This window comes from Pygocentrus nattereri, chromosome 22 (assembly GCF_015220715.1).
Source record: "Pygocentrus nattereri isolate fPygNat1 chromosome 22, fPygNat1.pri, whole genome shotgun sequence".
In the NCBI taxonomy this organism is placed as follows: domain Eukaryota; kingdom Metazoa; phylum Chordata; class Actinopteri; order Characiformes; family Serrasalmidae; genus Pygocentrus; species Pygocentrus nattereri.
The window spans coordinates 20,074,785-20,100,144 of record NC_051232.1 but is presented as its reverse complement, the minus strand read 5'-3'; the positions used below and the strand labels follow the sequence as shown (position 1 = coordinate 20,100,144).

Below are 25,360 nucleotides of genomic sequence, written 5' to 3'. Positions count from 1 at the left end.
AATCACATTTGTTCATTCATAATCACAGATCATCAGCCTGTTTTACTCTGTATGCGTCACTAGAGATTCATAAAAAGGCGATTCGGATTGGTTTATCAGGCAGGTTTTGGACTAAGCATGGCAGACTGCAGCTGTAAGAGCACATGAGGAGGAAGGACACACTTAAGAAGGATTTTAGTGCACATTAGTATATTCATAATGAATACTGAGTATTTAACAACAGCTGTGAACGTAGCTCAGGAAATCATACAAAAAAAGAGAGTACAGACACTATTTTGCTGCTCTGTCGTGATTTAAACAAAGTCCTGAGGTCATCAATTCATTGCAACCATGGCCTTTTTGTGACTTACTGGGGTTTTTAAAAATGTTTTTCGAAATTCAGCCTTTGTACTGAAGGCAAATCAGTGAGTTTAGATCTTTTACCACAATCAGCTCAATTCACTCAAATACATGAAGGAAAATGATGCACTGTTGGCACTAGCATTTGATATTATAATTACAAATTCATTTTTAATAACCCCTTAAAATCACAGGCTTATTACATACTAAGGCCAGTTATTTAGCAACTACAGAGACTTCAATACAAACAAATGGAACTTTTCTTAGGTTACGGAATTGTGTGATAAAACATATGGCTTGGTAAGGGGTTAATTATTTCAAGTAATTTATTTTCTTTTATTTCTGCATTGCTATAAAAATACTTATTTTACAGTCTAAACATATTATTAAACAAAGGTACATCACAGTGTTGTCTTCAGTCTTTACATTCATCTCTTTCTGTTAGTGATGTCTCATTTATTTAGCTACTTACTGAAAGCAGAGTGGAAAACTCAAACCACAGTGAAGCTGTGACACAGCTACCTATTCAGGAAACACATAACATGACAGGCTTGTACTGTGAAATCTTACAGCATGTCTCACGTTCTGTGTTAGCTGTGATTGTTTTAAGGCTCAAGAACTTTAAACTCTTTGAATTCAACTCATCAGCTGGTTATTAATCCCCTGTTAACAGACATGTTTTAGCTTTAGTTTTTCTTTTGAAGTCTGAAATTCAAGGAGTGCATTTCAAGTCTTGTGTGATTGCTGCAACCCTCATGACCACATTGTCAGCAATCCCCCTTCTTGCCACCAGAGGTCTTCCTCTCCTGAGTTCTAACACCATGACAACCCTAATGAGCCCCACCTGATCCTCATTTCCACCCTACTTTGCTCTGCTATAAAAACCCTTCAGTTGCACTCACACTTTGTGAAGTATTGCCAGTTCCTCAGTGTCTGCACTGCCAAGTCTTGTTTATTCCCTTTTTTTTGTTTTGTTTTTGTTCTTGCCCTTTTGGATACTTTTGCCTGTTTTTTTGCTGACTGCCTTTTGGCTTTTGATCTTCACACTCAATTTCAAGTTCAGTTGCATGTATTAGATACTTAGTTGAATGTTACTTAAAGATATACTGAGTATCTACAAAGCATTTTTAGTGAACCATCCAAATAAAGTGTCACAAATACATTTTTCTCAATCTGGCAACTGCTGATTTCATATTTCGAAGGATTTATGGTACTGAAATTAAATTAAAACTACTTGCAATCTGCAAGTTTTTTATTAAGTCTTCTTCTTCTTTCAGCTGCTCCCTTTAGGGGTCGCCACAGCGGATCATCTGCCTCCATCTTGCCCTATCTACTGCCTCCTCTACTTTTACACCAACCATCACCAAGTCCACCTTCACTACATCAATAAACCTTCTCTGAGGTCTACCTCTTCTCCTTCTACCCGGCAACTCCATCTCCAACATTCTTTGACCAATATATCCACTATTCCTCCTCAACACATGTCCAAACCATCTCAACCTGGCCTCTTTGGCTTTATCTCCAAACTGCTCCACCTTCACCGTCCCTCTGATCTGCTCATTAATAATCCTGTCCATCCTCGTCACTCCCAACAAAAATCTCAGCATCTTCATCTCCGCCACCTCCAGCTCAGCCTCCTGTCTTTTAGACAAAGCCACAGTCTCCAAACCAAACATCACAGCAGGACACACTACTGTCTAGTAAACCTTCCCTTTCACTCTTGCTGCTATCCTTCTATCACACATCAGCCCTGACACCCATCTCCACCCACTCCATCCTGCCTGCACCCTCTTCTTCACCTCTTTTCTACACTATCCATTGCTCTGGATGGTTGACCCAAGATATTTGAAGTCATCCACCTTTACGACCTGTACTCCTTGCATCTTCACCTTTACACCTGCCTCCCTCTCATTCACACACATGTATTCCGTCTTATCTCTACTGACCTTCATTCCTCTCCTCTCCAGTGCAAACATCCACCTCTCCAGATTCTCTTCCACCTGCCCTCTACTCTCACCACAGATTACAATGTCATCTGCAAACATCATGGTCCATGGAGCCTCCTGCCTGACCTCATCTGTCAACCTTTCCCAAGTTTTTTATTAAGTAATTTATTAATATATATATATATATATATATATATATTTTTTTTTTTTTTTTTTTTTTTTTAAACCTGTGCAGCTTTTTATATGTTACATTTTCATTTAGTGAATGCTATACACATAGATGGATAACAGCTTTAATGTAAATAAATAAATAAACAAAGTCAGAAGACACGTGTAGGTTCACTGGTTACTTTGGATAAATAAAATGTCTGTATTTGCATTACGTACATTGTGATCCCTGGTTCCGCTCACCACTGTAAGGAAATGTGAAAAAGGTTTCTCTGCATTTTCACATCAGACCCATCTGAATGACTGTTTAACCTCATCAGCTGAATTATAAAGACATTTTGTAAAGTTGGGGGAATTTTAAGCCCTTTAAGCTGCAAAAAAGGTGAAAAATTTTCAAGAGGCTGCAAAGATGAAAGAGTGTCACCACAGAGAGTGACATACATGTTAAGTGGCGTAAAGTGAGCTGAGTACTTCTTTACTACTACAATCTTTCCACAAGCAAGACATTAAGTGATTTTCAGCAAACTGTCTAATTAGATGTGTTTGTGGTTCCTAGTGCGACTGAGAGTTTCAGATACTTACAGAAGCCACAGCCAAAGCTGCTGAGTAAAGACTCTGCTGAACACACACCTGGTAACAGAAAAGATAAGAAAACAGCTTCAAGATTACAGACACCTGCACGTCAAATCTGTATTTAAAAAATATATGAACCTATATCTCAGATGTCAGCACTGGGGAAGCCAATGTGAATTTTGGAAAGACACACAGACAAATCAATAGTGCAATTCAATCAATCATCAATAAAAAGACTTCTATTTGTAAAATATCTGATTCAGGAACTACGTGTCCATCTGAAAAGCGTCAGTTTTGGAAAAATAACCAATGTGGACAGACATACTGTGAACTGTACTGATAAAGAAGCAGTGATGAGCAGGTATTGTTTGTGTGCTGGATCACTTTTAAAACTGTGTAAGTTTTTATACGTGTCTATATAAGTTTAAGTCAATTATCATGGCTTATGTGTCATGTAACATTAGAAATGCTGCCCTTCAAGTTTTGCTTTCTTTTCAAACTTCTTTCTCTAGAAGGACACAGCGGGGTCCAAAAGTCAGCATACAAAGAAAAGAGTATAATCCATCACCTGCTTCATGTGCATACACCTGCATCCATACAGCATTATCTATCTATCTATCTATCTATCTATCTATCTATCTATCTATCTATCTATCTATCTATCTATCTAACACAGCTGTACTCACCCTCAACAGAGAAGTGAAGCTTAAGCCTGAGGAATCTTGGAGTACAGCAGACAGGACTGCATTAACATGCGATGTATAGACGTCAAGGGCCGTGGATTCCTATGTGACAATAACAGCGCATTACCTCACAGAGGACTGATGACTGCTGCCTCATGCTCTCCAAACTAGAACAGTGCTGGAAAGTTACACCTTGGCAAAAAGTGCAGACCTCCTGCAAAATGTAGCACAAGAACAGGAGATTGCTGACAAAAACCTGGTGGTTGTATATGCAGTTCTGGCAATAAATTGCAGTATATCGCAATATGTTTAAAATTCCAACAATATTGTATGGTGACTAAAGTACTGTGATAATTTCACACTGTGGGGCCACTGGTGCATTCCCCCTCTATCATTCAGCATTAATGGTGCCTTCACAGATGTGTATGTCACCCATGCCATGTGCACTATTGCACCACTATACCATCACACATGCTGCCTTTTGAACTGTGCACTGATAAAAAGTCGGATAGAACCTTTCTTCTTCAGACGTGTCCGTGATTTCCAAAAAGAATTTTAAATGTTGATTTGTCGGATCACAGGACACTTTTCCACTTCGCCTCGGTCCATTTTAAATGGCAGCGAAAAAGGCAGTGTCTCAGTTCATATTGGGTTTAGTTCTTTGCATGGCAGAGCTTTAACTTGCATTTGTGGATGGTATAGATGCCACTACAAGGATCACAGCCAAGCAGTATTGGTTTTCTGCTTTGTCCCTTGAATAGAGATTTCTCCAGATTCTCTGAATCTTTTAATGATATTATATACTTAGTTGTGAGATGTTCCACCAGGTGTTTTTTAAATTGCTGACATCAAGTTCAGAGTGTGTAAATATTTTTCAAAAAACAATAAAATGTCTCTGGTTCCACATTGACATGTTGTATTTGTACTATTTTCATTTAAATATGGGGTTTATGATTTGCACCTCATTGTTTTATTTACATTTTGTACAGCCCAACTTCTTTGGAAACTGGGTGGTATTTACACAAATTCTACATGAATTCCAGAATTTCTTAGGATTTCGTTTTTCTCTCAATTTTTGCTTTAAAGGCATCCACGCGTGTCAATGGAAGGAATCTTTTCATGCAAAGTTCTTAACATGTATTTTCATAACTCAGAATAACACTATTATGTAATACAAATTACATTACAACGATAAGCAGCTATTGTAATGTGTTTGCTTAACCATTTCCAAATCTCTCTTCACGGCATCCAGTTATAATGGTTATCATGCTGTACCTAGTTAGGCTAACCTCAGGGTTTTCAATCACAGTCCTGGTGACCTACCAGTATCCACATTTTTGTGCTTCGTATCATCCAGCACAACTGATTCAACTTTAACTAGTTAGCAAGTGCCTTGCTGGCTGGGTCAGACGTGTAAAGTAAGGAAAATAAAAAGAATATGCTGATAATAAGGGTCATCAGGCCTTGGATTGGGAACTCCCAGGATAATCAATGCTTCATTAAAAGTTAAATCAGATGTGCTGGTCTTCGATTGAAACAAATCAAACCTGTGACAAAGTATAACATTCATACTATAAACCATAGACTTTTTACTTTTTATCATATTTACGTTTGTTATTCTAATGCTTTGTAGTGTTTTATAAGAGAAACATGCTGAGGCAAAAAATATGGCTGGCGTTTTTAAACACTGTGTCCACTCACTGTCCACTCTATTAGACATTCCTACCTTGTCAGTTTACCTTGTAGATGTAAAGTCAGAGACGACAGCTCATCTGCTGCACAGTTTGTGTTGGTCATCCTCTAGTCCTTCATCAGTGGTCACAGGATGCTGTTGGCTGGATATTTTTGGTTGGTGGACTATTCTCAGTCCAGCAGTGACACTACTGTGTCTGATCCACTCAGACCAGCGCAACACACACTAACACACCACCACCACCACATCAGTGTTACCGCAGTGCTGAGAATGACCCACCACCCAAATAGTACCTGCTCTGTGAGGGTCCATGAGGTTCCTGACCACTGAAGAACAGGGTAAAAGGTGGCAAAGTATCAGAGAAACAGATGGACTACAGTCTGTAACTGTAGAACTACAAAGTGCTCCTATAGAGTAAGTGGAACTGATAAAATGGACAATGCAGATGAAAGGAGGTGTATTTAATGTAGTGGTCAGTCACTTTTTGTATTTGGCTTTACAATATATAAAATACTAATTTGATGGAGTTAGTAAACCTGTTAACCCAAGAGGAGTTAAGGAGTTTATAGTCCAAGAGAGAACCTCAGGCCCTCAGGAGGCAGAAAAACACCGAGCTAGCTACGCTAACTGTTAGCTCACTGTTTACACAAGTGTTAAGGCGAGTCTAGCCGCGCAGTTAGCCTTTTAGCTAACGTTACTGCAGCGATTTAGCTGGACAAAACTCACGGGTTAACGCAACACTGTCCAGTCAAAACAGTTTCCATCTTCAGTTTGCTAATTCATCCAAAAAATAACAGGTTTTAGTTCAATAAAACAGCAGTTATTTAACATTTTATTCTACCTGAGAGAGAAGCTGTGGAGGCGTTCCCGCGCTTGCTTCTCTCCGTTGCTATGGTCCGGGTTGCCAGATTGCTTCTACAGTTTCAAGCCGAAAAGGTTCAACTTCCACCAAAATGCATAAAACCGTCTAAAAAGTACAGAAAAGTACAGTCTATGGACATTTTGTCCACAAAACGAAATTATACAGCATTTAAACATGTATAAGCAAATATGTTTCTGATTAATATTTGCATATAGAATATAAAAATATCTGACTGGGCTGTGTTATTGGGGGAAAAACTACAGTAAAAAGTGATTTTACATGATTTTACATGAGAAAAAAAGGTTCTGAGCTGTGAGACTGATCACAGTACCCTCTGCTAGTGCACTATTACACAGCTTCCTGTCAGGAATATTAAAGCTGCATGCATTTCAGAGTTACATGATTATATTAGACTCCCTAGTTCATCTGTTTCCATTTTATCTTTATATACACACAAAAAAACTGCTATTTTTAGTGACAGTCCTGCTGCTCATCAGCTCCCTGAATGTTTGCTTACTCATTGGTGTTGAGGTCTACATTCAAAACTATATAAACTCATGGATAACCATAAAATATATTTCTACTATTAAAATCATTAGCAACCACAGGTATTTATCCAGCGTTGATTTTCTTTACTCTTTTATATTCATCTGGTAATCAAACTAATGACTTCATACACAATTATGTTTTGACAGTTAAACAGAGAAAGAGACGGAGAGAGAGAGCAGAGTGAGACACAAACAGAATAATATAGTATATCTGTAAAGTGAGACTGAGGATTTTTGCAAATGCATTTTTAAGTGAAAGATGTGTAACATTATAGTTTTGAAGGAGTACGTGAGTATAATAACACAACCGGGATTCCTGCCCTTTTCTCTGTTACATGGTGATGTCATCTTGTGACACAATCCTAATTGTCTGCTTAGCACATCCTCACACAGCATGCAGAGAGCTAAACAGTAAAACGTATCGCTCTGAAACGTCCTGCTTCAGTCTAGCTTGCGACGATAGATCAGATCTGCCAACTTGTTCTACCTGACTTTCAGGATCGGACTCTGGCACAGCAGTGTGGGGATGGAAATTGTACCAGGATGCTGCTGTGATGATCTACCGATCAGATTAGGCTGGGCCAGCTGACCAATCAGAGCACACTGGGCTTTGACGAAACCAAACCGCAATTGGTAACAATAATGCCAACCAATCAGTACTCATAGGAGGAATCTCAACCAATCAGCACTAGGTAGGAGGCATCCTTCTGCCCAAAACTTGCTTGCTATACAAAAAAGTAAACATACAGTGCACTGCTGTCTGATCCACTCCTACCAGCTCAACACACACTAATCCACCACCATGTCAGTGTCATTGTAGTGCTGAGAATGACCCACTACCCAAATAGTACCTGCTCTGAGAGGGTCCATGGGGGGTCTTGCCCACAGAAGAACAGGGTAAAACAGAGTATGCAGAGGAACAGATGTGCCCTTATATAGTAAGTGGAGCTGATACAATGGATGAGCAGAAACAAGGAGGTGGCTTTAACATTATGGCTAATCAGTGTTCTTAGCACTGGAGACCACAATGCATGCACCTTTTAGTGCTTACAATTACCCAACACATCCAAGATACTCAAGCTCCATGTGTAAAGTCACTGAAAACAAAAACATGCACAGGGTCTCCGGGAGTGACGATGCACACCACTGTACTGGTCCAATAACAGGAAGTGTCATCATAAAAGGACAGACAAGACAGTCTCTGAACGTCTGCAGACGTCAGAGTTGTGCTGTAGAGGTTCTACTGAAGCCACTGCCTCTGCTTTGAAACATTTGTTAATGTAAAAGGTTCTATGGAAATCACACCAACCTAAACCGCATCTACACCTACCTAAATGAAAACATGATGTCTCAAATGTTGACATTTTTTTTTTATTTCCTTTAAATTTTATTAAAAAAAAGGGGGAAAAAAGACTTTTATTCAACAATACAAGACTACCAATTCAGGATGAAGAAAAATAGTCATAACAAAAGACAGTGTATCTTCACGTCACATGTGTAAATTGCTTGTCCGTGTCCACATGTGCCCCCCCACCACCCCTCCCCTTAGCCACCCCTTAACCCCTCCCCAAAAATAGGAACAAAAACAATCAAAAGTAATCTATACACAAATCTATGGTCAATTTGTTTCTTAAATGCTAAGGAAAACCATTATTTAAAAAAAAAAAAAAAGAAAAGAAAAAAAAAAAAAAAAGAGGGGGGGTGAGGGTTGAGATGAAAGGACAGAACAAGGAGAAACGTTCTCAAAAAGCACATGGCAGAAATGAAAAGGAAACACGAACACTGTTGTAGCTCTAAGAGTTAACAAAAAAAAAAAAAAAAAATCATAAAATTTACAAAAAACCCTCTTCCATGATCACACAAACACACACGCGCACAATGCCAAACAGGAATGGAGGATGATGAAGTTGGGTCAGGCGCGTTTTGCTCTCTGGTACGTGACTATTTCAATGACACCCACCATAAAACACGGCCAAAGGGGCAAATCCTTTATTTACAGTGTGTATGAGTGACAGACAGAAAGAGAGCCAGAGAGCGAGAGAGAAGAATATATAAAAAGAAAAAGAAAAACAAAACAAAACAGAAACCATGATCTGGCAGTGTGGGTGAGCATGTGCGTGTAAGTGCGCAAGATATTCAATGCCGCCGCTTCTTCTTGCTGCTGGGGGGTGGGGCCGAAGGCCGAACTTTCCTCTTTCTGTTCGAAGTGTCCTCATCCTCATAGTGACTCTCTCTGTCAGCTATAAAGAGAAAGAGGGGAAAAAAAAAAAAAAAAAAAAAAAAAGTAAAGAAGATTAGGAGAATCATTCCATGAGCTCAATGCTAAACAGACAAGCTAACTTAACATTTCTTTTTAAATGTTAAAAAAATAAATAAAATATAAATAAATTAAAAAAAAAAAAAAAAAAAAAAAAAAAGTCATCCACAGTCTCAAATTACATCTAACAGATTTTCCACCTCAAAGCATTTCTAGTTTTTGTGCCAAATAACCCATTGAAGTTTGACCTTCTGAAATTAATAGCAAGTTACATGACTTAGAATCTAAAATAATAAAAACGAAAAAGATCCCCGACATCAGGTGAAAATGTTATGACTAATGCACCGGGGTGAGGACATGTAAAATAAATTACTAAATGTTAAGTACAATATTTGCCAGCTTTTTTGCCAAGACATTATTTACATGGCTAAATAAATGTAATATGACAGCGTGGAAAGCACTTTAATGTTTATATCGAGCCAATCTGTTCTAATGTGGAGACAAACACATATCAGAGCAGGGCAAAGCTTTAATGGTAACAACCTTTGTTTTGTACTTTTATTGGAAATGGAACACTCTATACAAACACATAAAAATGCCTGGTCTTCATTACAAATAATGAACTATGAATTGGTGTATTCAAGTCCGAAAAACATCCAGATTTGTCTCCATTATAAAAACGGCATTAGACGATGGACTCAAATTGCACACTTCATGGAATAACTAAAATGCTGCTTTAGTGTGAAGTCAAACTTACCTTTTCTGGCCTCCTCTTCCAGTTCGTCCCAGTCTTTACCGCTCTCCTCTTCACTACCCAGAGACGCACTGTACTCTGAAAGAGACAAAACAAAGTACTGTTTAACACGTGGAAAAACTACTATGAGTGGCAGTTCATAACCGTCATACTATGGTCCTCAAACAGCATGCAACATTATTAATATAAACTGGTTCCCCCATGTTTGTATGGCCGCAAAACAAAATACTGTGACACTAGCGCCCTCCACCTAGACAAGACTGTACATTTTACTCTACTGGACAGAAGATCTAAATGTACCATAGTTTGTCTGTTTAAAATGACTGTACCAGGGGAATGGCCAAATGAAGTCCCATTAACCGACCAACCGAAACCCACCCACCCACCAAAGGCCACCAAGTGCTCAAGTACCCCAACACATCCTTACTGCAATCAGACTTTTTCCATGCAGTCATCCGATTAGCTATCCTACAGCGCTTCAGTGCTCATTTTCTGACCACTGGGTCTCAGCTGGATGGATATTGGACTTAAGGATTATTCCTAACACACTACAAACGATGACTTTTGTAAAATCCTCTGCAATGCTCCTTTGCCTGATACACTCACACAAGCATAACATCCCACTACCATGCTGAGACTGGTCTACCATCCAAATAATACCTGGTCAACGGTAGTCATCTGGTGACCCCTTTCTACTGATGCGCAATTTATCATCCACCTTGTACCTTGTCCGGCAAACAGACGGGACAACAACTGAATACATGCAAAGTGCACCTGACAAACTGGAAAAAGCATGTAGCTACAAAGTAGGTACATATGCAGGTTTGAGTCTGTGTGTGTAATCCATGAGAGGAGAAACGTGGTGTTATGAGAATTACCGGAGTCCTCAGTCTCAGAACTGTAATCTTCGTCACTGTCTTCCTCTTCTTCCTCATCTTCGTCAGCTGAAGGATTAAACGTCTCATCCTCCATCTCAGACTCAGAGTCATCCTCTCCACCGCTTCCCTACAAATCATGACCCACCGTTATTGATAATGCTCCTCTGCATTCACAGCAATTATTGTTTTGAGTAAAAGGTTACTGGACACCAAAAGAAAAACATCTGCATCAATCTAAACATCTTACTATTAAACTGGATAATTGGTTCAAACTGAACCCTGTAAAAAAACAATTCACATGAAATGACCATCTTTTCTCAATTACAAAGTTTTGGGGTTTTTTTTTGAGCAAATTTAAACTGAAATACTGTTGCCTCAGAGAAGAATATTCACAACATTTTTAGTCAAACACTTCCCTCTGCTGGACATGAAACTGAGCATCAAACTGAATTCTATTCGGGGAGAGAGAAGAGGCTGTTGTTGACCAGAATCACATAAGTCATAGGAACCTCAACCGAAAGCATGAGGTCTCTCAAAAAACAAATTCATCGGTAGACACTGGAATTTAAGAGCTCCACTTTTTAAACGAAATAGAATATTTCAACCACACAATACCCTATGAGCACACAGGTTAGGAGGCCCACTGAGCCATATCAAAACATTTACAAAGCCAACAAAAGCTGAGAACACAACAGCATTATGGAAGAATGCAAACAACACAAAAGAGATGCACATTACTAGAAATTAAGCATTTAAAAATTGCATTGAAGAAGAAAAAAAAAAAAAATCCTCTCACAGCTCTGAAACAGACAAATTCACCAGGAAATGCTTCACTGATGATTCCATGGCTGACTGGTCTTTGTATATCCCACATACAGATATGATACATGACTGTCCCACATGCAGAAACCAGTGACCTCTAGTGGCTGGGAGCCGTTCCAGTGTGAGCAACTCTCAAACGCAGCACCTTTAAAATGAGTTTTGTTTCAAGTTAAAGCTGTTGTCCTGGCTTTGTTTGTGCCGCAAGTTGGGGTTTTTTTTTTGGTTGAGATTCCTCCTATGAGTGCTGATTGGTTGGCATTATTATTACCTTCAAATGCAGTGTTTTTTAAAAGCTTAATTTCTCTTTTGTATTTGTGTCTTTTAGCTGTTGTACCCTCAGCTTTTGTTTGCTTTGTAGAATGTTTTTTTAAAAAGTCAATGTTATTACAATAACAATGTAATTGTTATGCTCTCACCTCACTCTCAGGGTCAAGGAAAGACCAGCCACCCTGTTCGAAAAAGCCTTCCGGATCATCAACGATGGTCTTCATGATCTTGGTCCAATTAAGAGACTGTACACCCTCTGTATACTTTATGTCACACGAGCTAGAAACAACAAAAAAAAAACCTCATGTTTTAATTATTTTCAACTAGGACTGTACTTAGTTAAAGTTAACAAGAGTTATCGTGGCAATAGCCTTGACAATGACAACATTTGGGGGAATTGGGGTGGTGAACAAAACTTACTTGAGCCACTCTTTTATTGGGTCAAGAGAGTTGACAGGCACGGCGTTGATCATTGTTACTTTCTTGTTATAATCTTTATAAACGATAACAACGTCAAAATTCTTTAGGTGAAACTGGACACGCTCGAAATGAACCAACTCCACCTCATCCAGCGTCACTACAAAAGGGGGCTAGAGACAGAAGCACACAGTGAGAAAAAAGTTAACATTGTTAACACTTTTCTTCAACGGCATCAAATGTTCCTATTCGCACTTTTATACTCACCCACTCAGTCACATTGCAGAGTGCACTGGAGGTCGGCTGCAGCAAGCAAGTGCTTCGGTAGGGTGCACCCTGGAAGCTATACACAAGAATATCCCCTTAAACTCCAAGGTCAGTAGATCCAGACTTCTTTTGCCTTACCTCAATCCAATAACTACACAACTTTATTGCTGCATAAAGTTATTACTTTAACAGTATGTCCTACAGTTTAAGACAGAAGGGCCACCGAGTCTGTTAAACACACCTGCCAATTTTTAACATACACTATATTTCCAAAAGCATTCGCTCGTCTACCTTCACATACATGAAACCAAGTGACATCCCATTCTTAATCCATAGGGTTTAATATGATGTCGGTCCAGCCTTTGCAGCTAAGCCAGCTTCAACTCTTCTGGGAAGGCTTTCCACAAGGTTTAGGAGTGTGCTTACAGGAATTTTTGGCCATTCTTCCAGAAACACATTTGTGAGGTCAGACACTGATGTTGGACAAGAAGGCCTGGCTCACAGTCTCTGCTCCCAAAGGTGTTCTATTAGGTCTAGGTCAGAACTCTGTGCAGGTCAGTCAATTTTTTCCACACCAAACTCACTTATCGATGTCTTTATGGACCTTGCTTCGAGCACTTGTGCCCAGTCATGTTAGAACAGGAAAGGGCCATCCCCGAACTGTTCCCACAAAGTTGAGACCATGAAATAGTCCAAAATCTCTTGGTCTGGTGAAGCATTAAGAGTTCCTTTGACTGGAACTAAGGGGCCGACCCCAACTCCTGAAAAACAACTCTACACCATAATTCCCCCCTCCACCAAACATTACGCTTGGCACAATCTAGTCAGACAATTACCATTCTACCAGCAACCGCCAAACCCAGACTCATCCATCGGATTGCCAGATGGAGAAGCAGGACTCATCACTCCAGAGAACACATCTCCACTGCTCTAGAATCCAGTGGCGGCGCTTAACACCACTACATTCAACGTTGTGCATTGCGTTTGGTGATGCAAGACTTGGTGCAGCTGCTCAGCCATGGAAACCCATCCCATGAAGCTCTCTACGCTGTTCTTGAGCTGTTCTTGAGCTGTTCTGAAGGCCACATGAAGTTTGGAGGTCTGTAGTGATTGACTCTGCAGAAAGTTGGCAACCTCTGTGCACTCTGTGCCTCAGCATCCACTGACCCCGCTCTGTCATTTTACGTGGCCGACCACTTCATGGCCGAGTTGCTGTCATTCCCAATAATTTTCACTTTGTTATGATCCCACTGACCGATGACAGTAGCAAGGAAATTTCACGACTAGACTGGCATCCTATCACTATCATGCTGGAATTCACTGACCTGAGAGCCACCCATTCTTTTACAAATGTTTGGAGAAGCAGTCTGCACACCTAGGTGCTTGGTTTTATACACTTGTGGTCAAGGAAGCGATTGGAACTTAAATTCAATGATTTGGATGAGTGAGTGAATACTTTTGGAAATAGTGCACTTAAATACGGGGAAAAAAAAAAAAAAAAAAAAAAAAAAAACACCACACACACACACACACACAACACAACTGTATGCAAACTGTGCTGCACACCAGACCACAGTACTAGAAATTAATATCCCTGGTGTCAAGGGTTTAAAGTTGTGAAAATGCAAGAAAAACAAGCTAATTTTCTCTACTTCCTATTCTCTCTTACCCTAGGTCTCGGAAAGGAACCTCAAATTCCAGCTCCTCCTTTGTGAGCGTTTCCACCTTCTCAATAAAGTTCTTGAAGGCCGTCTTTAGTTTATGCCTCATCTCGCGCTCCATCTGCTCGGCATACAGGTCGTCGCGGTCGTGCATGTGCTGGTGCTTGCCCAGGTCTGTAGTTATCTCGCCCACCTCTGTGTAGAACTGCACATCCGTGTGTCGCTTCTTTCCAAACATGATGGCGTTCTGCAAAGAGGGAGAGAAGAATTTTTTTTTTTAAATAAACAAACTGGCTTGCTTAACATAAACATATGTAATTTGTGACCATTTAATACAATAAATGGCAAATTAGCTCAAATCAGTTTTTTTTCAAGTCTTTCATGATTTTCAGTACACCAGAATGATGCCTAGCAACCTGAAATCGCTCACTCTTCAGGAGTGGATATTGTTTGACATAGTACAGTGGAATTTTTATTTTAAGGGCTTTTGGAGCCGTTAAAACTCTGATTGCCAAAGAGTAAAAAGAATTAACACACATTTCAAGAATCTTGTTCAAGTTTTCATGTCCACAAATTTCTTGTACAAAAAAAGGACAGCATGAATGCATACCTTGAGGTGGAAGTGCAGCACGATGATCATTTCTCCATCACAGGGTTGGAATATGGCGTGCTTTATGTTGTTGTAAAGGATGTCCACTTTATCACCACGTACAGATGTGAAACGGAAACCTACAAACAGGTAAACACATACTTGAATGCGTTCCACATAGGACATAACACTGCCATGTATTACTAGCACTTCTATAAAACAATAAGCCTGGTATGTTCCTTAACCCCCTTTCACATCAAGTAACACAATTTACTGAGCCATAGGCTTCCCTGAAAAATAGCTTTAAAGGCCAAGTGGGGAAAACTGACAGCAGAAGTACAAATGGTTTTAACTTCCATTTAGAGCCATCTCTCATGCATCCACTTCTATTGGCCTTCTCGCTCACCATTGGTGTGCGCCTCTAGCGAGCCCTGCATCCTCTTCTGGGCAATGTTGGGCCGAATGTAGAGGTCTTTGAGTTTGGGATTGCTGCGGTTCAAGTTGATGACCAATGAGTCCTGTTTGACAATGCCTTCCTTCTCCTTTTCCTCAGCCTCACGTGTCTTGTAACGCTTCTGCACCTCCTTGATGATGCGAAAGGCATTCTGCAGGTTGGTGGAGGGCACTGAGGGATCACCAGGAGATTTGAGGTTTGATGCACGATATGTACTAAAAGAAAGCAGAAACACAAAAATACCACAAGCATTTATCTAAACTCCTTTAGAAAACTTCAGCTTACTGCACCACAAATGTCCATTTCCTAGTTTTTACTGCTTTACATCAATGCCATAATATTGTAAAGCCAATAAGGAGAAGATTTCTCACATCTCTTTGACAAAGGTGGCCTCAGGGTTGGGAAAGATGTTGCCTTCGTGCCTTCCTAGCGAGCTGCCCGGCACGAAGAAGTTTATTCTCAGGTAGGTGTAATCCCCTTCAACCGACATGCTAATGTTCTACAGACAAAACATACACAATCACATATTTATGTTCAGTAGTAGATTTTCATAAGCAGACTGCTTATTGTAATGACACTTACACAAGCAATCTATTCTTACAAACATTGTTCAACGGCCTGATTTTCCTTATATGGTTCAGCGATACAAGCCGCTAGTAATACCTTAATGGTGGCGATGTGAAATGGTGTTGCTATGCCAAACACCGGCATGACTACCGTCTCGTACTTCTTATCAATGAAGATTTTCATGTCCCGAATGTCCTTCTCACGAGGCATCTGGGAGACATTCTTGTAGGACACATTAGATTTCCTGGCCCTAGGAATGAAAAGAGGTGTGGTCAGCTATTTAGTAAGGATGCATCCAATGATGAGCTTATTCCCATAAGCTTACAGATGTAATAAACAATAAATTCAAGTTTTCCTGCACCACTGAACTGTACTGCTGTACCCATTACTTACTTTTGGATCTGTCGTTCACCCTTCTGTTCTGTCAGTCGGCGTTTGGCCTCTTCATTCATCTGATTGGCCAGTTCCCTCTGATGGGCCCGCCTCTTTTCTTCTGAGGTCATCTCGTTCTGAACCATTGCATGAAAAATGTTAGTTTGTGCTCTTCACAGACAAGCTATTAGCAGCACTGGCCATACAATAAAGTAGTCTAGATGGCTCATGTGGCAAATGAGAAGATGTACCTTACACGTTTGCGACATAGTATTTATGTTTTTGTGGTATGCGGTCATTTTTTATTTATAACAGTGTTCTATCTGTGTGATCACAGATAACACAATCGTTTAGTTATATAACTTATTGGTCCTTTCTTCTGCACTGCATTTCTTACATCTATACATATATAGAACACAAATGTTAGTGCAGGCACAGCGTATTCACCATATTTACCAAAAATATAATTTGCCCCACATTATTACTCTAGCTCTGCACGTTTGAGGACTCAACACATGTACAACACCAAAAGCTTCAATGGGTCTACAATCCAACCAGTGTGAAACTCACTTTGAATGCAAATTTCCATGCAAATATATAAGTAATACATATAAGCAGTAGTAACCACACTTACCCTGGTTCTCTCAGCAATCAGGGCAGCACGAGCTCCTTTACCAAGTAGCTCCTCAGCATTATCTTCATCTTCATCTTCATCTTCCTCATCATCATTCTAAACAGACAGACACTCCATATAGCACTACATCTCTATATAGGTATAGGTTTCGGCATTCATAAGAGTTTAAGTCAACACCCTACAGATAAAGACAGCAAAGAGTAAAAAGGAGATAGTCACCTTGAGGAAGATTCCAACATTCTTAATCTTCTTCTTCACTGGGGTTAGAATGGTGGCAGGATCCTCCTATATACAAAAACAATAATAAATCATTACCATAATAATACATCATGAGTACTCATGAGATTTTGGTCAACATTAAGTCTAACATATACATGTGCCTCACCTCACTGATCAAAACCGAATCTCCAATGAACAGCGCATATTTCTTCTGTTCATCCTTTTTCCCTTCGCTGTTCAACAAATCGGCAAAACCCAGACTGATACTCAACACCATGCCTAAACACACAAACACACATTAAATGTACACCATTTGTTGTACCCCATTCTAAAAACTGACCTAGAAAGACATAGTAAGTGCATATTCTCTCCCTCCTCCAAGAAAAGGCTCAGTCAGCAGCCGTAATGACAAAATACGACCAACACCCACTCCATAGTTACCATTTGAAGAAACAGACTTGTAGCATAAAAGTCCAACTCTTAATAAATAAGTATATCGCTGTTATCAAAACAAATCCGATATGTACTTACATTTAAAGCATTTAGCAGACGCTCTTATCCAGAGCAACTTACAAGAAGATCTTTGTCTATCCAGAGAAAGCATCTTTGCTAGTTACCAATAGGTACTACCTAGATGTCTCGACAAGAGCATTTTAGCATTCCTGCCCAAGCCTTGTGTGTGAGCTCACCTTTCTTCAGTTTGTATTGGTTTTTAGCATTCAAGACCAAGGAACCCTCTCTAAACTCAATCCCCATGGCAAACCTGAAACACACATTGCAGCACATGTAAAACAGGCTTCTGTTTGAGAGTGCGTGTGTGTAAGCAAAAGAGTCAATAATTTGGGTTGCATGCATTTATTTAGAGAATATTTATCAGACACAGATTTTACAAAATTTGCACCTGTCACATAAAGTCTACAAAGCTAATGAATCTAGTGGTAAAATAAAGAATGCGGCCAGAATCACAGAAACTCGTTCATCATATATACACTGAACGCACAATTAACAAACATGCTTTAGTACCAAAAACACTGACGTATCACTTTATTTATAAAAATAAATAAAATACAAATTAATAAATAATACACACAAACACAACACTGCTGCTGTGGTGACCATGGTGATCCTCCCTACTACACTGTTTCAACCTGATGTCATCCAATCTAGGTTATTTCATTAGATATTATTTAGCTACCAAGTGGTACTGGCAAGTTTCAGTGCACAGAACACAATCACTGAGTGTGTTTACATGCACTTAATCCAATAACTGCCGAAAATCAGATTGTCAGTAAACCGATCAACACATTTAAAGGCACTTAAGTAATCAAATAATGGGAAACTCCAAGTCTACATGAATCAGACAATGATCAGATTTCTGCTTTACAACCAACCAATAAACTCACAGAATACGACATGACGTAAACGTAACAAAACTCGAGCTTCATACAGTGGCTTTTTTTAATCTCGCAAATTTACTTAAATATAAACATGCATCATCTAGAAGATGAATTTTTAAATGCTTAATTTCGTGTTTCAGCACCACTCCGAAAGTGTTTTGCTCTCATCTGGCAACATCCACAGTCTATTCTCACGCAGGCTGAGAAATCGGAGTAAGAATTTACATGCACTGAGAAATCTGATTACTGAGCTAAAATCCAGCTTTCTCTACTGGATTTCTAGATCGGAGAATGGGGTTTACATGACCATTTGAATAATCTGATAACTGCAGAAATCTGATTATGACTGGATTACTGAGTGCATGTATACGCACTCAATGATGCCAGATGGACCAGCTCAGCAGGGGACTACCAGTCACACCACCACGTTTACCACCATGATGGTTACACATAACGAATGGCAACAAAATCTGATTTGAATGCTTGTTCCACATATTTAGGGCCCAAAATGCAAAACATTGCGGCTGAGTGTAGCTACAACAGGGCCTGCTTATTATGCATGTGGGCATAGCAGATATGTAAAACTTACCCTAAATTTTTGGTGAGCTTGCTGACCAGGTCTGGTTTCTCCTTTTTGACATATTCCACAACAGCGTTGTAAGCGTCACAGATCTTGACCCCTACATGTTAACACAAATACTTTACTAGAGCAACACAAGTGCAACAATCAGTTCATATACTTCATTTTAATATATTTTAAAAGCACTGTCCAAAGACTTTGGATGGTATCCTCTATATTACACATACAACTCACCGTGTTTGAGTTCTTTGAGGAGTTCCTCCTCCACCTGTAAGAGGAAGTTGTAAATGTCTTGCATTTCCTGTGGTGGGTCCACCATGAGAGTGCGTACCAGATTGGAGCAGTATGACTTATAACGAATCCCCATCGCACAGGTTATGACACCAAAGTGCATGTGGTTCTTGTCACTGGGGGAGAAGTCAAAAGTTAAGTGTATATCTAGAATTGGATCCAAGCACTAAATTTAGTGTTTTTCCTATTGTAAAATACACTAAAATACACTGTGTGAAGAACCCTGCAGTACACAGACAAAGACTCAGATACACAACAGCAGCCAAAGTGCCACCAACTCTCACCTGACCACGCTAAATTTGAGACTGTAGTTGCCACCGCTCTGGATGATTGGAGGGTAGCACATCTCCACGGTTGAGGGGTCGGCGCCACCCAAATACTTCCTCTCCTCAATCGCCTTCTCTACAGACTCGGCTAGCCGACTGTGTTTCACTTTCTGTTAGAAGGTACATAAAGATGGTTATGCTGTAATATCAAGTGTAAACCAAGATACATCATATTTAATAACCTGGTTTTCAACATTCCCTTTCTGTTAAAGAGCAGCCAGAGACCAAAAAGCTTCCATGGGTGCGGCTCACCTCATCTGCGTCCACTATCTCCATGACCCTCTCCTTGAAGAACTTTGTGAAGACGTCACTGGTAATGGCGGCTGCTTTCTTCATCAAGTTCAGCTCACCGTCTTCTTTTACTGCCATCGTATAAGCTACCACAGCACTGATGTCCACCTGAGAAAAGCAAAACCATACACCAAAATCAACAAACCAAACTCGTACAGTTTAATTATTTTATCAGTACTGATCACTGCCAACTGCCATCTACATCAACAAAACTATAAAGAGAGGATGATCTAATTATTTTCCGAAAACATCACAAATGTAAGTAAGTATAATAGTAAATCATCCCAAAGAAGCCAAAACCATGGTTCTGCACTAGTGCGTAGTATTACACTACATGTGTTTTATTCAACCAAAGACAGAAAAAGGAAACCTATTCCACAAAGTAACAGCTGCTCATTTAAATGACTTGTTTTGAGTGAACCATTTGTGGTTCACTATTTTTTAGGCTTATGTTATGCACAACACAGTAAAATTGGTAGCAAAGACATGCTACTATTCATATTTATACCAATATATCTCTCACTCCAATGTCATAAGGGAAGAATTAGGTGAGGACTACCCTGAATATCATTCATGAGACATCTAGCCAACCCCTGCATTATTTTATACTACTGCCTACAAACTGCAATCACAAATGACTACAGCAACAGGAGGTAAACATCTGAATCAACTATTCCACTCAAAAACTTTTCCAGCACTCCTTCTCTCAATTCCCTTCACTTACTTTCTCCAAGCCCTCAGCTGTGATCATGTCATTCCAGCTCTTCATGTACTCCCCAGGGAATTTGTCCTTGATGAAGACGCCAACCGTCTTGCCTTCTTTGCTTCCCCGAATCGCCTCAATCATTTTCTCAAAGTTGGCCTTGTTACTCTCGTTCTGAGAGAGGGCAAAGATAAAAATGTTCAATCCCTGATTGATCATTTGTATTCATTATCCACCCTTTCAAACATAAATTACTGAACTAGTCAGCCATTCAAAGAATGTTATGGTATAGTGATACAACATTTCTTGACCAAACAGCAGTGTTCATAAACAAATTACTGGCATTCCGCTTATACTGAACCACAGCACATGAAAACATCAGCTGTTCAGCCGTGTCGTGGCTTATTCCTTATAAATATAAAACTTTGTGTCAATGAGAATTCTGGCATTCAAAGATTGACATTTCTACTAGAAGAACAAACAAAGAACATGCAGTTTGACAGTACTCTACCTTCTCTCTGACCAAAAGAGTGATTGGTGGGATTCCATTGGCATTCTCATTGCCCTTGGTGATGGCCACCTGTTTAAGGAACTCCACTTTCTTTTTGCTGGCCAAAAAGATGATCTTGGTCTCACAGAACACCATTATAGTGTCTGTCAACTCGTAACCAAACAGCCAAGTCTGCATGGGTAGGAAGGAGTGAGAGAACACAGTACAGCAGCTTGGTTAAAAATACATATGTCAATGAAATTAATAAACATGGGCAAGAAATATTACCAACACCAACAACAATTCAAGTCACTAAACCTACAATTGGCATGTAGCTTAACCGACCTGAAGCGCGGTGGATTTGGCATATACAATCTCCTCATCCACACCAACAGACACCACGATGGCATCCACCTTTCCAAACTCATCCTCGCCTTTCTGCAGTCAGAAAAAAGGGCAAATAAAGAGTTCAGGCAGGTTATCCAACATGACCAACAAATCCTCCTGTGGAACAGACCTAAAACAGCGTGAAATACCAATTTGCATCACTGTCACTTAGTAAAGAAATCGGTGTCGTTTCTTAGCTAGCTGGGTAGCTTTAGCCAACGTCAAGCTAAAGCCAATGCAGCTAACGCACTGAAGACACGGACTACTAACAGTATTTGTTAAATCTCGTTTTCCTTTCGTATACTTCAACTCGTATAAGCTCTCAAAAAGTTTACAAGTAAGCCAAGCCAGTCAGCCTGAATGTGTAACCCCAGAAAAGACGCTAACTTGCTAACGCTAACTAGCTAAGCTACATAGGTTAACATGTTAGCTTAACAGACGTCCAATGCGCCACAACGTCTCTATTATCCTAAAATATAGAGAAAGTGTGGTACAAAGTACATTCGTTGTTTAACAGTCTGATTATTGATTTAACGTTATCTGTTCAGGTGACGTTACTGCCACCAACACCGCAGGAGGTTGACGTTCCCGGTTAGCGCGCTAGCTAGTATCACACTGGTGAGCTAACACAACGGACAGGCTAAGCGAGCGCTTCATGCAATTTTCGTCTCCATTTAGGTTTTATTTCCGAAAAAAAGTGACATTATTTGAACGCAGGAATGATCAACTGTTCGTGGACACCCATAAGAGCCTTTTAGCAGCTTTGGTAGGGGATTACACGGCGGTTTAAATAGACATTAAATAAACCCCGCTAAGCTAACGTTAACCGAGGCCTCGTCAGAGATTTACTCCTCTTGTAAGAGATGCATCTGTGCATTAAGATGTTTATACACAAATTGACGTATTCGTTATACCTTCCAGTTGCCGTATAGCCGTTTAATTCGCCGGTAATATGCCTCCTTGTCCAGATTTACCGCCATGGCGACTCTTCAGCTGGTGTCAAACTCCAGGTCCCGGCTTCAGAGTGAAGGCCGGAGTGAGAGTCTCTCTCTCTCTCTGGAAGCGCGCACTTTCCACGCCTTTGCAACCCCGAATCGCCTTCCCTTTTCTCTTTTTTCTAACCGCTGGGTACTTTTTCCCTCAACAGATTCAACAAGACCTGATGTTAGTGCAAGCCTACACGCTTAAGCGCTGTTATTTAAAAAAAAACGCCTGTATTAAAAACGCTGCTTTCTCGGACGACACGACTATCAAAAGTGGCGCCCTGGAGCTACATAATGGCATAAATACCGCATGGGTTATGTTTGCTGCTGCACAGCTACGCACATAGTAATTACACGCTGCTTTCACCCTCCTTCTCCTTCTACTTCTCCTCTTCCCCTCCTCCTCCTCTCCTATCCTCCCTCCCTCGCTCTTTTCCTGTGTCGATGGCCCTCCTGACGGTTTTCAATTCAGATTCTTTTATTCATTCAACTATATCATATTGACCGTTGTTCCCTATTAGTGTCCATCAGGTCACATTGTTATCAGACTGACTGCCTGTTTTGTCTCTCGTTTTTTACGTTCAGGGTTTCATTTATATTATTACATGAAACATTTACAGGTTTTCTGAGATGATCGTGCCGTCATAAATGATTACATTAATAAACCCAACACAAATACTGCACATTTATTTGACATTAAGGCGAGTGGCAACAGCACCCTCTACCGACTCCCGCGCTGCTCTGCAACGAGGAAAACAGCGCCTAGAGTAAACCCCGCCCCTTTCCAGTTTTGACCAATAACGTTCAAGCTAGTTTCCCGCCTTCCTCTAATTTCCCGCCAAACTGCTCTCTTTATACGTGGCCGCCTGAAGGGGGCAGTAAAGCACGATCCACCTCTAAAAGTTTGTGTTAAAGGTTTGGTTTAAAATGCATTTTAATCAATTTAAGCGAAGGAATACATGCAGGGCGATCTATGATTCATTTACCATCATCAGCATTATATATAAAAACTCAGAAGACTCATATGGGTTCACTGGTGGTTTGGATAGTAAATAAAATGGCCATGTTTGTAGTCATAGTGACGCCTGGTTCCCATCACCACCATTGTAAAGGCACCCGAGCCTCTACAATGACCCATTTCACACCAAACCAGTCTGAACGACTCTGTTCACATCTCGAGGAAAACATTATTAAAAATCAGTTAAACAGTGGTGCGCACTGGTGTTTATGCAGTCTGAGCAGTGCATTTGTTTTGAATATATAAAGTTAGTTCCAATAATGTGCAATATCCTACTGTGTCTACGTAAGTTTGGGATTTGTAAGCTTAGTCAACATTTGATCTTCCCTTTTAAAATCGTAAACCATTTTTTAATTTAAAATTACTTACATGATGTTATTTAAATTCATGCAATGCTATTTTGCTATGTAGTGAAAATCGTCCCCCGGGTTGCCTTACGTATTACAGAAATACAACATACCTTTAAGCATAAATAAAAATTGTACATATCGCTGTTGTTGGAAGAAAACCTTGGATCTCCATTTTTTTAAGATTCTCAGTTTTTGACCATTTTAAAATGCCTGTTATACTTTACGTTGTATGTCAATTTCATGATATATGTACTAAAACAAATGGTCTGTAAACAACTTGTAAAAGTAAAATACATTTTTTACTTTTCTCTCTATAATCTCAAAAAAATAAAGGGAACACTCAAATAACATCCTTGATCTGAATGAATGAAATATTCTCATTGAATACTTTGTTCTGTACGAAGTTGAATGTGCTGACAACAAAATCACACAAAAATCATCAATGGAAATCAAATTTATTAACCAATGGAGGCCTGGATTTGGAGTCACACACAAAATTAAAGTGGAAAAACATGACAGGCTGATCCAACTTTGATGTAATGTCCTTAAAACAAGTCAAAATGAGGCTCAGTATTGTGTGTGGCCTCCACGTGCCTGTAAGACCTCCCTACAACGCCTGGGCATGCTCCTGATGAGGTGGCAGATGGTCTCCTGAGGGATCTCCTCCAAGACCTGGACTAAAGCATCCGCCAACTCCTGGACAGTCTGTGGTGCAACGTGGCTTTGGTGGATGGAGCGAGACATGATGTCCCAGATGTGTTAAATCAGATTCATGTCTGGGGAACGGGCGGGCCGGTCTATAGCTTCAATGCCTTCATCTTGCAGGAACTGCTGACACACTCCAGCCACATGAGGTCTAGCATTGTCCTGCATTAGGAGGAACCCAGGGCCAACCGCACCAGCATATGGTCTCACAAGGGGTCTGAGGGTCTCATCTCGGTGGCAAATTTGCCAATCTTGGTGTTCTCTGGCAAATGCCAAGCGTCCTGCACGGTGTTGGGCTGTGAGCACAACCCCCATCTGTGGACGTCGGGCCCTCACACCATCCTCATGGAGTCGGTTTCTAACCGTTTGTGCAGACACATGCACATTTGTGGCCTGCTGGAGGTCATTTTGCAGGGCTCTGGCAGTGCTCCTCCTGTTCCTCCTTGCACAAAGGCGGAGGTAAGCGGTCCTACTGCTGGGTTGTTGCCCTCCTACGGCCTCCTCCACGTCTCGCTGACAGACACAGCAAACCTTCTTGCCACAGCTCGCATTGATGTGCCATCCTGGATGAGCTGCACTACCTGAGCCACTTGTGTGGGTTGTAGAGTCCGTCTCATGCTACCACGAATGTGAAAGCACCACCAACATTCAAAAGTGACCAAAACATCAGCCAGAAAGCAGAAAGGTACTGAGAAGTGGTCTGTGGTCCCCACCTGCAGAACCACTCCTTTATTGAGTGTGTCTTGCTAATTGCCAATAATTTCCACCTGTTGTCTTTTCCATTTGCACAACAGCAGTGAAATTGATTGTCAGTGTTGCTTCCTAAGTTGCAGTTTGATTTACTTGGAGTTATATTGTGTTGTTTAAGT

General features: G+C 40.3%; 1 protein-coding gene across 1 annotated transcript; it reads right to left on the bottom strand.

Moving 5' to 3' along the window:
- Positions 1 to 8,785: 8,785 nt before the first annotated feature.
- On the bottom strand, positions 8,786 to 22,804 carry supt16h (SPT16 homolog, facilitates chromatin remodeling subunit). Its single transcript, XM_017683990.2, has 24 exons — positions 22,350 to 22,804; positions 21,394 to 21,486; positions 21,070 to 21,240; positions 20,580 to 20,732; positions 19,817 to 19,963; positions 19,523 to 19,674; positions 19,182 to 19,354; positions 18,957 to 19,047; positions 17,660 to 17,733; positions 17,137 to 17,249; positions 16,971 to 17,036; positions 16,752 to 16,847; positions 16,139 to 16,254; positions 15,842 to 15,995; positions 15,550 to 15,677; positions 15,131 to 15,393; positions 14,746 to 14,864; positions 14,144 to 14,382; positions 12,475 to 12,550; positions 12,211 to 12,380; positions 11,940 to 12,069; positions 10,702 to 10,828; positions 9,827 to 9,901; positions 8,786 to 9,052 (listed from the first exon to the last, which is right to left on the bottom strand). Exons 1-24 carry the CDS (start codon positions 22,413 to 22,415, stop codon positions 8,949 to 8,951), a joined length of 3,096 nt encoding a protein of 1,031 aa, XP_017539479.1. The 5' UTR covers positions 22,416 to 22,804; the 3' UTR covers positions 8,786 to 8,948.
- Between the last annotated feature and the right edge of the window lie 2,556 nt (positions 22,805 to 25,360).

Bases quoted from the DNA above. Each gene is read 5' to 3' on its own strand.
- supt16h (XM_017683990.2), bottom strand. From the start codon at position 22,415: ATGGCGGTAAATCTGGACAAGGAGGCATATTACCGGCGAATTAAACGG. The intron at 20,733-21,069 runs GTAGAGTACTGT...GCCCTCTCTCAG, and splicing joins CTCTTTTGGTCAGAGAGAAG to AACGAGAGTAACAAGGCCAA. The intron at 14,865-15,130 runs GTGAGCGAGAAG...ACCTGTTTGTAG, and splicing joins GCTAGAGGCGCACACCAATG to GTTTCCGTTTCACATCTGTA.